General features: G+C 39.4%; 1 protein-coding gene across 1 annotated transcript in view; it reads right to left on the bottom strand.

The window, feature by feature from the left end:
- UMPS (uridine monophosphate synthetase) overlaps positions 1-14,140 on the bottom strand; it is a 45,692-nt gene that overhangs the window by 15,663 nt on the left and 15,889 nt on the right. The window contains exons 2-5 of the mRNA XM_052654080.1: positions 11,404-11,557; positions 8,738-9,409; positions 7,184-7,359; positions 5,284-5,398 (exon numbers count right to left, since the gene is read on the bottom strand). Of these exons, the coding sequence (XP_052510040.1) occupies positions 5,284-5,398; positions 7,184-7,359; positions 8,738-9,409; positions 11,404-11,557 (1,117 nt within the window). The remainder of the gene's footprint in view (positions 1-5,283; positions 5,399-7,183; positions 7,360-8,737; positions 9,410-11,403; positions 11,558-14,140) is intronic.

The following is a 14,140-nucleotide window of genomic DNA, read 5'->3' as shown; positions in this document are numbered from 1 at the left end:
ACAAAAAGAATCTCCACATAACCAGGTAGGACCAAAAAAAAAAGAAGGGAATCTGGACAGGACCTGCACCCCTTGGAGGGAACCGTGAAAGACCAAAGGCTTCCACACCCTCCTGGTGGGAAGAAGGGGGACTGAAAATATATTTTAAAGTATTTCTGAAAACTTCCCAAACTAAAGAAGGAAATATATCCAGGTACAGGAAGCACAGAGGGTCCCAAACAGAGCTACACCAAGACATAATTAAAATGGCAAAAGTTAGCATTTTAAAGGCAGTAAGAGAAAAACAATCAGCTGATTACAGAAATACTGCTGGCCAGAAGGGAGTAGCAAAATATATATTCAAAGTCCTGAAAGAGAAAAATCTATGACCTAGAATACTCTAGCCAACAGCATTATCATTCAGATAAAAGCAGAGATAAAGAATTTCTCAGACAAGCAAAAAAAAGAAGGCAGTAATACTAAACCTATTATGAAAGAAATACTGCAAGGTCTTCCCTAAATAGAAAAGTTATAGTAAAAGAAAATTAGTCAAAAAGTAAATCACTTAAATAAAGCTGGTATACAGATTAAAAAAAAATCCTGTGTGAAGGTTACAATAACCACAATGAACAGCAAAAGGATAAATATGAAGATGTGAAAGAGGACATCAAAATGATAAAATGAGGGAGGAGATTAAAATGTAGATTTTTTTTCAGAATGTGTTTGAGTCTATGATGACCAGTTTAAAGTAAGTAGATATATGAAGGGGTTAACATACTTGAAAAACAGGGTAAGCACAAGTCAAAAACAAAATAGATTCACAAAAAGAGCACAAAAGCATAAAATAAAAGGAAATCACCAAACTGCAAAAGGAAAAAGGGGAAAAAGCAAATACAGAAAGCAAGGTTTAAAATGGCAATAAATACACCTATGAATACTGACCTTGCTTCTGTGATGATCGAGAGGGGTGGGAGGGAATCTTAAGAGGGAAGGGATATATGTATACATATGGCTGATTCACACTGATGTACAGCAGAAACTAACATTGTAAAGAAGTTATACTCCAGTAAAAAAAAAAAAAAAGTAATTATCCTAAATGTCAATGGGCTAACTGCTCTAATCAAAAGATGCAGAGTGGAAAGCTGGATTAAAAACCAGCATGCAACATGTTGCCTATGAGAGACCCACTTTAGGGCAAAAGACACACAGACTGAATAGGAAAAGATATTTCCTGAAAATGGAAATGACAAGAAAGTACAATACCTGTGGCAGACAAAACAAACTCTAAACCAAAGGCTGCAAAGGAAGATAAAGGACACTATATAATGATAAGCACTCCAAGAAGAAGATATTTACTCCTGTCAACATATATGCATGCACCTAAGAATAGGAGCATCACTACGAACAAAGCTAGTGGAGGTGATGGAACTCCAGCTGAGCTATTTCAAATCCTCAAAGATGATGCTGTGAGAGTGCTGCACTCAATATGCCAGCAAATTTGGAAAACTCAGCAGTGGCCACAGGACTGGAAAAGGTCAATTTTCATTCCAATCCCAAAGAATGCTCCAACTACCGCACAACTGCACTCACCTCACACGCTAGTGAAGTAATGCTCAAAATTCTCCAAGCCAGGCTTCAGCAATAAGTGAACCGTGAACTTCCAGATGTTCAAGCTGGTTTTAGAAAACGCAGAGGAACCAGAGATCAAATTGTCAACATCTGCTGGATCATGGAAAAAGCAAGAGAATTCCAGAAAAACATCTATTTCTGGTTTATTGACAACACCAAAGCGTTTGACTGTGTGGATCACAATAAACTGTGGAAAATTCTGAAAGAGATGGGAATACCAGAACACCTGACCTGCCTCCTGAGAAATCTGTATGCAGGTCAGGAAGCAACAGTTAGAACTGGACATGGAACAACAGACTGGTTCCAAATAGGAAAAGGAGTATGTCAAGGCTGTATAATGTCACCTTGCTTATTTAATTTATATGCAGAGTACATCATGAGAAACACTGGGCTGGAGGAAGCACAAGCTGGAATCAAGATCGCCAGGAGAAATATCAGTCACCTCAGATATGCAGATGACACCACCCTTATGGCAGAAAGTGAAGAGGAACTGAAGCGCCTCTTGATGAAAGTGAAAGAGGAGAGTGAAAAAGTTGGCTTAAAGCTCAACATTCAGAAAATGAAGATCATGGCATCCGGTCCCATCACTTCATGGCAAATAGATGGGGAAACAGTGGCTGACTTTTTGGGGCGGGGGGCTCCAAAATCACTACAGATGGTGATTGCAGCCACGAAATTAAAAGACGCTTACTCCTTGGAAGGAAAGTTATGACCAAGCTAGATGGCATATTCAAAAGCACACATTACTTTGTCAACAAAGGTCCATCTAGTCAAGGCTATGGTTTTTCCCGTAGTCATGTATGGATGTGAGAGTTGGATTATAAAGAAAGCTGAGCTCCGAAGAACTGATGCTTTTGAACCGTGGTGTTGGAGAAGACTCTTGAGAGTCCCCTGGACTGCAAGGAGATTCAACTCATCCTTCCTAAAGGAGATCAGTCCTGGGTATTCATTGGAAGGAGTGATGTTGAAGCTGAAACTCCAATACTTTGGCCACCTGATGCGAAGAACTGACTCATTTGAAAAGACCCTGATGCTGGGGAAAGATTGAGGGTGGGAGGAGAAAGGGACGACAGAAGATGAGATGGTTGGATGGCGTCACTGACTCAATGGACATGAGTTTGGGTAAACTCCGGGAGTCGGTGATGGACAGGGAGGCCTGGTGTGCTGCAGTTCACGGCGTCACAAAGAGTCGGACACGACTGAGCAACTGAACTGAACTGAATATAGGAGCACCTAAATACATAAATACTAACAGGAGACTTTAGCACCAAACTCACAACAATGGACAGATCTTGTAGACAGAAAGTCAGTGAGGCAACAGAGATCCTAAATGATACAATAGGATAGTTAGCCTGAACTGATACTTTCAGAACATTACACATTCTTTTCAAGTGCAACACTCTCTAGGCTTGACCAGATACCAGGGCACACACACAAAAAAAGCCTGAACAAATTTAAATGGTAAAGAGAGTAGAAATTATTTCAAGAATCTTTCTGACTACACAGCATGAAACAAAAATCAACCACAGAAGAAATGAGAAAAAAACAATTACATGGACTTTACACACAATCATTCAAAATCTGTGGGATGCTGCAAAAGGGGTTCTTGGAGGGAAGTTCATAGCAATATAAGCCTTCCTCAAAATCTCAAACAGCAGAACCTACTACTTACAAGAATTAGAAAAAAGAACAAACAAAGCCTAAGTCAGCAGAAGGAAATAATAAAGATCTGAGAGGAAAAATATGAAATGGATTAAAAAACAATAGATAAAATCAGTGAAACCAAGACTTGGTTAAACAAAACTGACAAACCTCTGGCCTGGATTATTAAGAAGGAAAGAGCCCAAATAAGAAATAAAAAAGGAGAAATAACAACTAATACAGCAGAAATACAAAAACCGTAGGACAATATTATAAACTCTATGCTAACAAATTTGCCAACCTAGAAGAGATGAAAATATACAGCTCTTCAAAACTGAATTAAGAAGAAACAGATAATGTGAACAGGCACTAGAAGTGAAAGAGAATCTGTAATTAAAAAAAAAAAAACAACCTCCCAACAAACAAAACTTACGGGCCATGTGGTTTTACAGGTGAATTCAACCAAACATATAAAGAAAAACTTAACACAGATGTTTCTCAAATTCTTCCAAAAGGCTGAAGAGGAGGGAACACTCAAAGATGTTTTATGAAGCCACCATCCCACTGACACCAAAACCAGACAAGGATACCAGAAAAGAAAACTACAGGTCAATACCTTTGACGAATATAGATGCAAAATTTCTAAACATATTAGCAGACCCAATTCAACAAACATAAAACAGATCATACACCAAGACCAAGTTAGATTCACTTCAGGATCACAAGGATGGTACAATATACGAAAACAACATAATACACCACATTGACAAAGCACAGTCACATGATCATCTCAATAGGTGCAGAAAAAGAGCAATGGTGGAAAGCTGAAAGCCTTCCTGCTAAAATCTGGAACAAGACAAGGATGCCAACTCTCATCGCTTCTATTCAACACAGTATTGGAAATCAGACAAGAGAAAGAAAAGGTATCCAAATTGGAAGGGAAGAGGTAAAATTGTCATTTTATGCACATGCACACATGCATGCTAAGTCGCTTCAGTCATGTCTGACACTTTGTGAGCCCATGGACTGCAGCCACCAGGCTCCTCCATCCATGAGATTCTCCAGGCAAGAATACTGGACTGGGTTGCCATCCCATCCTCCAGGGGATCTTCCCAACCCAGGGATCGAACCTGAGTCTCTTACATCTCCTGCATTGGGAGGCAGCTTCTTTACCACTAGCACCACCTGGGAGAAGGCAATGGCACCCCACTCCAATACTCTTGCCTGGAGAATCCCATGGATGGAGGAGCCTGGTAGGCTGCAGTCCATGGGGTCGCTAGGAGTCAGACACGACTGAGCGACTTCACTTTCACTTTTCACTTTCATGCATTGGAGAAGGAAATGGCAACCCACTCCAGTGTTCTTGCCTGGAGAATCCCAGGGACGGGGAGCCTGGTGGGCTGCCGTCTATGGGGTCGCAGAGAGTCAGACACGACTGAAGCGACTTAGCAGCAACAGCAGTATACACACATACACACACCTATAACTTAATCACTTTTCCGTACAGCAGAAATAAACACAACATTGTAAATCAACTATATCTCAATAAAAAGCTAACACAAAAAAGCAGCTTTATTGAGTTCCATAGGACATTAACCTAGATCATTCCTTTATTAACTCAAGACTATCAGTGAGAAAGTTCGCAGTTTTTCAGCCACTGCAATTGTATTTCTAAGACTGCTAAAAGTGTTATGTGTTCAGATAAGTTTGGAAGACATGACAGAACCATGTATGTCCACACTGAAAAGTCACAATAAACATTAGCACAACAAAGATTCTGCAAAGTCCTAAACAAATGTCTGATTCTGTTTAGAGGATTCCTCCTTGAGCATAGAACACCTGTTTTTTGGCAGTATGTTAAAAATATCAGTTGGGAAACAATTATCAGTTTCTAGGCATACTACAATAAAAAGTAACCTTCTAGATTTTCATCCTAAAATTAGACTGCAAGCTATTTTTGTACATCTAGGTTTTATTTTGCTGACTTGGAAAAAGAAGCATTTTAGAGGAATCATTACCAATCAATAGGCTTACCTCCTGCTTCTAACTGAACTCCTGGAGTCAAGTGAAGAAATTCTGGTTTCATGCTTACTCGGGAGCCAGAAATAAAACCAACCACAAATTCAGAATGTTCTTCAGCCATTTTCACCTGAATGGAATGTAATAAGCAAATGACAAGACAGCAGTTAACCACACCAAATGTAAGAAACTTTGCTATCTTATAAATGCATTTTCTCATGTCATATTAAACTCATATCTAAACAGGTAATCTTAGATATGAATCTACATAACTTGCTCCACTAAGACCCTAAAATAACTCCTCCTATCACCTTCTCCCATAAGCAAACACTAAAAACACTAAAAATCCTATACTATTTGCATCAAAAATCTAGTTGCTCCATTATTACCTATTTTTAATAATGTTTAGGGACCTACCTACTTCCAAAAAGGATATAAATCATACCCTAGAATACATTTATAATGATATAAAGCTACACTGAAGTCTTACTGCCCATCTGCACAGATATCCAAGGACAGCCACCACATAAAAACAGCTGTGCTATAAAGAGCTAGCTGAAGAAATCTTACCTCCACAGCTTTCCCTATACTTTAACACTGCCTCCACAATTTCTCTTCCATTACCTCACATCTTTAGGCGATTCCCTAGGTCTGCCTAACTTTCTTTTTCCCCCTGCCTAACTTTCTAATTTGGTTCTTCCCTGAGGCCCAGACTGTTTCATTCTTGCTACTAAGTACTACCACCTACCAATAATTCATGTATTGTCCTTGAGCCAGATCCAGAATGCCAAACATTAACACTGACTCACGGACCCTCTGCTAAGACCGCTGGGAAATCACAGACATTCATGGTCAAATCAAGGGTGGGGTTATTTAAAACCTGGCCCTAGGGCCATGTGAGTTTTTCACAGTTCCACAACCTTTGAAATATGAAAAATAAATTCCCATGTAAAAATGAAAATTTTATTAAAACTTCCTACTACTTTAAAAAGTAGTCTTTAAAATATATGCAAATCCATCTCATCTTTCTAAGTGACTATCCAACTATGAAACCTGCCCAGAGGAGAATGTGAAGAGGAACTTTATGACCGGATGATTCTCCATCTCTTATTTTGTTCTGGTGTGCAGGGGGTGGAGCTGGCTATGGTACATTAGAACATGTACGGTGCTGTAAGAACTTCCCTGGCGCCTCAGTCGGTAAAGAACCCACCTGCAATGTGGGAGACCTGGGTTTGATCCCTGGGTTGGGAAGATCCCCTGGAGAAGGGAATGGCAACCCACTCCCATTCTTGCCTGAGAATCCCCATGAACGTAGGAACCTGGCGGGCTGCAGTCCATGGGGCCGCAAAGAGTTGACCACGACTGAGCGACTAAGCACACACGTGAGAATTTTTAATAATGAGGAGTTACTAGACGAAATACCGTGTCTGGACTCTAGTTAAGAGCTCTCCTGTAGAACGCCAATCAATATCAAAGATTGAAAAAGACAACCCACTTCGTGGGCTGCTGTCATGAGAATGTGCATCTTTGTGACTCAGGAAGATTCCAAGAAACTGGAAAAAAGCTCTCCAATTTCAACTCATGGTGAGATGGGAAAAACTCTAATGTACTTTAACTTCTTAAAGGCCAGGTACATACAGACACATATGCTTATTTGACTCAGTATCTGTGTTTCAGTGTTTCTCTTGTAGCACCACTCAAATCTCTTTAGTGTCTGCTGTAAGACATAAAAGGCTACTAACCATCAGTGCATTCTAGCCAACTAGTATTAATGCACTGTCACAGTAATAGCAGCTGATCTGTTGTTTTGGGTAGCAATTCCACAGACCCCAAATGAAGGTGTTTTCTTTCCCTGTAACATCTAGTGTCTCAGTCCTGGCCTCTCTTGCCCCAGTCCCTCTCCTCTGTCACTTACTGCTGCCTCAGTGTAGCTCCCAGTAGCCAAGGTGCCAGCAGAGCTCATTTCTGCAATAAGCAGGCATGCCCGGTGCAGCGGCAGGCCGACTTCTCCCAGGCCTTTCACAACTCCTGAGCCGGGCACGACATGAGCATTTACAAGATCTGCCCAGGAAGCTATTTTAAAGACCCCACCTAAGAAAGGGAAAAAAAGATGTTTGTCAATTTTCAAACAAAAACCTTTAACTTTTAACTCAACCAAAACCATCTACAGTAAGAAATAATCTAGTAACATCTAATGAAACAGTGAAGCACTTCAAGAATTTTAGTAATCATCAGTGGACCTATTTGTGAAAAATGCATCTTTCCATCTGCTTAGCTAGTTGAGAAATAAGGAGAAAAAAATCTTGTAAGCTCTATACTTAGCAAAACTGGTTGTTTTTCTTTGCAGGCTGATGTTTGTGTCCACCAGTAAGATTTATGCAACTGGAAAGGGACTCCAGTGAAGACAGGTATATTGAGGTCAAAGACAGCAAATTGAAATTCCTCTGAAGATGACAGATTTTCACTCTGTAGGGATATCTCAGGAACTTACCATCTCCTAAATCTTCTTCCTGTTCCTTAGGTCTCACTAGCTCTTCAAATTTCAATAAAGCAATTGTATTCATTTTAAAGGCACAACAGTAACTCAAGTAGACTTTTGAAAAAACTATATGCAAACTTGTAGAAAGCTTGTGTAACTTTTTCAACAGTCAATATCTTAAGCATATGAAGTCATTACAAACAAAGCTATCCTTAAAGAAGTAGCTTAAGAATATGCATGTATTACTTTAAGAAAAAATTATCTTAAAAGATGCTTATTAAAGAACATAAAATGTCTGTTGTAAGGTTAAGTGAAAACAAAAAACCATTACATAAATACGACAGAAATTTGCATAGATGAATGGGTAAAAGAAGCATTTTTACTAATGTATGCTCTACTCTGAGTTCCTATTTAACACTTTTAAAAAAGGATGTGTATCAACAGATCTTTTTCTGCTAAAAATAAATCTTACCACTTTATACTACTTTTTCCTTATTTTCTGTATCTGCAACTTTCCTTCTCCAAAGATTCAGAACTGTGTTTTGTTCTGCCAGGGCCAACACCTGTCATTTTTGCCTGCCTAAAACCCATGTCCCTTTCTTCTGGCATCAGAACAGCCATTTTCTTTAGGAGAATTAACCCTGTACCTCAGGTTTCAAGAAGTTTATGTAAAGCTAATAGCCTCAGATCACCAGGAGCAAGGTGTATTACCCAAGTGAGTTAATAAACATATTCTATACCCAGGCCTGAGTGATTGGTTTGGGGCAGGCATGAAGAATGTGCCTACCTGAGAAAGAAGAGAGAAGAAAGCAGAGCTGAGACTTGAGGAGAAAGTAAGCCTGAAAGAGATCACTTGAGCTCCTAGATCCAACCACGCTTGACAGGCTGTTCTACTGCTGGACTTTGTCACGTGAGCCAATACTTTTCCTTTTGTTCTTCAGCCAGTTTAAGCTGGATTTTGATTCTTGTTGGTTCCTGAATAATGCTTACCTTCATACTGCTTTTTTACTGTGTTTCCTATGTCCGCAAATTTCCGGTCTTCAAATATTAGAAACTCATGGCGTTTTGCCAGAGTGGTTAACTCCTTCATCACATCCAGAGTAAAATCATTCAAAATATCCACATGAGTCTTAAGCAAGCAGATTCTGGGTCCCAAAGCGTCTGCCAGCTGCAGCAGCTCTCTGGACTCTGAAATATCAGCAGACAGACACAGATTGGTCTCCTTCTTTTGCATAAGCCTGAGAAGCTTCGATGCAACCGGGTGGATCCCAGGCAGCTCTGCACGTGCACCAAAACTTAGTTCTTTGGGTTCTTTCTTCACAGGAGGGAGAGAACCATTAGGACTGGCCGCCACAAAAACATTCTCCTGAATAAATCTCTTCACTCTCTCCACCATCTCAGCATTGATTTTTTTCTGTTGCTCAAGAATATCCAGCATTTTTGACAATGTACACACCGAGTGGAGACGAATCCCATGGGCCTGCAGCTTGTCCTTGCCTCCCTGCTCTCTGTCCAGCAGCACTATGGCATCAGTGACCTTCAAGCCTTCTTTCTGAAGAACCTCAGCAGTTTCCAAAACACTAGATCCGCTGGTGACAACATCTTCAATGATCAAACAGGTTTCTCCTGGATTAACAGCCCCTTCTATAAGCCGTTTAGTACCTGGAAAAGAAAAAATTATGTTGATTCCATTTTAAAATTATGTATTTCAACCAACTCAAGATGTATCTATAGTATAAATTTGGCATGTATTTATGAAAAGGTGGATAATCTAAATTATACTTTCTGATAATCCACTTTGGAAATATATTTTTAAAATTTCCGATGAATCTTCAATGTGCTATGATTTACTATTTTGTTCAATGTCTCTATTTCAAAACTGTCAAAGTTACATATACAGAATATTTACAGTAAAACTAGCAAATTATTTAACTTTGTAAAACATCACAGTGTGTTTATGATTAAAATTTCAAATATGGGGTTTCTTTAGGCAAGATCACCTGGACTGGTGAAAGTTATAAAAGAAGATCACAATATCATCAATGAAATCATTCCTTTTTCCATTAACAATTTCTTTATTCAAGATCAGCAAAACAACTGGCCTTTTGAGTATACAAATTGAGGAGGGAAAATATTCAACAACCATTTAGATGAATCACTACACCCTTATGAATTATATAATGTAATGTGACTAAATATACTGGCCCACTTCAATCCCTACTACAGACTATTTTCAGATAACCTACAAATTGTAAATAACTCAGGCTGTAGACTACAAAAACCCGTGTTTTTGGAGAAGCATTTTTGTGTTTTCCACCACCAAATTTGCCTTATTTTGACGCAGAATATATTTAGTGGGTGTTTTGCCCACTTTTAACTTTCCCACACGTACTATCTTTGTCTTTTCCCCTAACTCCTTTTCTTCATTGAAGAACTGGCAAGTTTAACTTAGACCAGAAAATAAAACTGTATTTATAGGTATATTTTAAAATGAATGATCATATTCTAAGAAGTATTTTTGAAGATACATAATAAGGAAATAGAAATAAGTTTCCTTATGGGAGAAATTCATATAGATAAAACACTGTGCCACTCTATAGCAAAAATATTATTCTAGTTTTTTATAATGTTGAATAAACTAAAACTAGATAAGACTATAACAAATCTCCACAAATACAGCAACTTGCCACCTAATAACTCATGGGCAATCTTGTTTCAGCTCTAATTCCAATCCTACCTCCCCCCAATAATTTTTAGAAGCAAATCTCAGACATCATATGATTTCATCATAAAAATTTTTGGAACACATTGGTAAAAAGGACTCATCAAAAAAAGCAACAAAATAGAAATAATACCAAAAATATTAATTCTTAGTGTAATAAAATATGAAGTCAGTCCCAATACTTTTAGACTGATGTAGCTTTACGACTGAGCAACTTCACTTTCCCTTTTCACTTTCCTGCATTGGAGAAGGAAATGGCAACCCACTCCAGTGTTCTTGCCTGGAGAATCCCAGGGACAGGGGAGCCTGATGGGCTGCTGTCTATGGGGTCATACAGAGTCGGACACGACTGAAGTGACTTAGCAGCAGCTTTAAAACATGTTTGAAATACCCACCTGATAACCTACTGCCATGAACCCATTAAAAAAAAAATCTCTATTTAGAATTCCATGTGGTGTTTACATTGCCCCTCCTTTTTTTTGCCATGCTTCATGGCTTGTAGGATCTTACTTCCCCAACCAGGCCTCCTGCAGTGGAAATGCAGAGTCCTAACCAATGGGCCACCAAGGAACTCCTTTACATTGCTTTAAGGGAATAGTTTTATTCATGTAATTTAAACATAGTACACTGGTAGAGTATGTGCTCTAAAAGCATTCTGCTGATGAGGAAAGTGCTGGTAAAAACGTTGGGTTTCATAAATTTGGTGCACAAAGCACTTTTTTTTAACTGCCTAGTTAACATAAAGCATTTTATCCCCAGACTCTAAAGGAAAGGGAGTTGCTTTATAACAACAGTTAACACACTCCAAGGCCATAACAACTTAAAGGACTTATGAGGAATATTCAAAGTGACTATCAACCTCAGTGCCTAGAAGAACAAATTCTAAAAGTGTCAGGTTACAAATCAACTTAATGCTATACTATTTTTACTTTACCATAATCCTTTGTTTCCTTCCTTCTGATAAGCATTGGAATTTGGTGGGTTGAACAGATAACTGTAGCCAATGGTAGAGCTGTATAAGGTACTCCACACACAGTGTCAAAATTGATCTCTGCATTTTGGGCAGTTTGAAATAAAATTTCTGCAACCTGTTAAAGAAAAAGAACAACATATGAATGATCTATTATTACTATTTTTAAAGCTGTATATAAATCATGTAATAACATGATAGTCAGAACCTAGCAAAGGAAAGTCTCAAACTTGGGGCAGAAAAATATAAATGCCTTGTTAAATTATCCTCTCCACAAATCCCAGTGTACAAAAAAAAATTTAAAAACACAAGAATTAATCTGCTTGGCTAGACTCAGGGCTGCTTCAAGGGCAACATGGAATGTGTCAGGAAAGGCTATGATATTGACCTTGAGACTAAGCATGACACTCAGGCTTCACAGCTGTCCTCAGTAATTCACTATGCTTGAGTATCTAAACCCATCAGTTTTATTTTCCCAACACAAGTTTTCACTTAAGAAGTTTTACAGGAGAAATTAAGAAAACAATCACATCAGGACTTGTCTGGTGAATGAGCGGCTAAGACTTGGTGCTCCCAACACAGGGGACCCAGGTTCTATTCCTGGTTGGGGAACTAGATCCCACAAAGTGAAAGTGAAGTCGCTCAGTCGTGTCCGACTCTTTGCGACCCCACGGATTGTAGCCTACCAGGCTTCTCCGTCCATGCGATTTTCCAGGCAAGAGTACTGGAGTGGGGTGCCATTGCCTTCTCCAGGGAGATCCCACGTGCCACAACTAAAGACCCTGCATGCTGTGTCTAAAGATTCCACGGGCCGCAACAAAGGTCAAAGGTCCCATGTGCCACAACTGAGACCCCGTGCAGTCACAAAAATAAATACAGATATTTAAAAAGAAAACTGCATTATGAAGAATAGAACACCTACAAATAAATTTAACCAAGGAAGTGAAAGACTTGCACACTAAAAATACTGATTTAAAAAACCTGAAGGTGGCATAAGTAAATGGAAGAATATTCCAGGCTCACGGACCAGAAGAATTAAAATGTTAAAATGTCCATGCTATCCAAAGCAATACACAAACTCAATACAATTTCTATATAATTATAATGGCACTTTTCACAGAAACGGAACAATCCTAAAATTTGTGCGGAACTACAAAAGACCCAGGATAGCCAAAACAATCTTGAAAAAGAACAAAACTAGAGGCATCATGCTCCTTGATTTCAGACTATATTACAAAGTAATAGTAATCAAAACAATATGGTATTGGCATAAAAACACACACACAGGTCAACAGAATAGAAAGCCCAGAAATAAAGCTATACATGTATGTTCAATTAATACACATTAAAGGAGCCAAGGATATAAAAAGGGAAAAGGACAGTCTCTTCAACAAACAGGTTTGGGGCACACTAGACTACTATCTTACACCATACATAAGAATTAACTCAGAATGGATTAATGACTTGAATGTTAAGACATGAAATCATAAAATTCCTAGGAAACAACAAGTGGTAAGTTCCTTGACATCGGTCTTAGCAATGATTTTTTTGGATCTGACACCAAAAGCAAAGGCAACAAAACCAAAAATAAACAAGTGGGAAAGTGGTTCAAGACTGCAGAGTAGAATATCCTGAACTCACCTCCTCTCATTGACACAATTCTATAGCTCACTGTGAACAATTCCCTCTAAATGAACCTGAGAACTAGCAGAACAGCTACATCACAACCAAGGATAAAAAGGCCAATCGAGATAGGTAGAAGAGTTAGACACAGTCCCCTCAAAACTCCATCCCCACTTCAGCAACTCATAAGCAACAGGGAGCTCACAAAAACCGAACTTCCCCGACACCCTACCTGCGAACCCGCACCAGACAGATGAGCACTCAACACACTTGGCTTTGAACACCAACAGAGTTTAGATCCAGGAAAACCAGATGGATGCAGGGAATGGAGATTTGCTCTTAAATGGATTGTGAGCAGACTCACTCACCCTGGGACCCAGCTAAAGGGCAGCAGCTTGAAAAGAGCCAAGATCATATAGGGAGTAAATTCATTTGGTAATCTTGAAAACTCTGCCGGAATGTCACCACTGGAGCCCTCTCCAGGTATGGAAGCACTAGCAGGCATCATTTTTACACACTTGCTAGTGCCTTCCCCACACGCCTCTGCCCAGCACCCCCAGAGGCAGCAGGGGAATGCACCATTTCCCCATGCTTGTACAGCAGCGTAACAGCAGGCTCCCCATCTCCACCACAGCAGCCACAGCAGTGTGGACACGCACCAAAGCCAGCAGGCATATGCAGCCCTAACAGGGGACACTACTGGAGTGTGTACTCTGGTTGCAAAGGGGGATTTCATTCCTGGGCTCCATAGGTGTGAAACAGTAGAATACACAGTGTGAGAAATAACCAAGAACTACGGCAAGGTTAAGGGGTAACTAAGGTTCATTTCCAACGTGGGGCCACCCCCATCGAGACTGGAAGAAATGACTGTTTCACCTAACACATGGAAACAAACACAGAGTCAAGCAAATTGAGGAAACAGAGAGATATGTCTGAAACAACAGAAAAGGATAAAGCTCCAAGAAAAAATCTTAATGAAAAGGGTAAGTAATTCACCTGATAAGCAACTTAAAGTAATGGTCACAAAGATGCTCACCAAAATAGGAAAAAGAATAGATGAACTTGAAAAAGAGAAAAT

This window comes from Budorcas taxicolor, chromosome 1, assembly GCF_023091745.1.
Source record: "Budorcas taxicolor isolate Tak-1 chromosome 1, Takin1.1, whole genome shotgun sequence".
Lineage (NCBI taxonomy): Eukaryota > Metazoa > Chordata > Mammalia > Artiodactyla > Bovidae > Budorcas > Budorcas taxicolor.
Note: the sequence above shows the minus strand (reverse complement) of the source record. Positions and strands in the feature narration are given on the sequence as shown.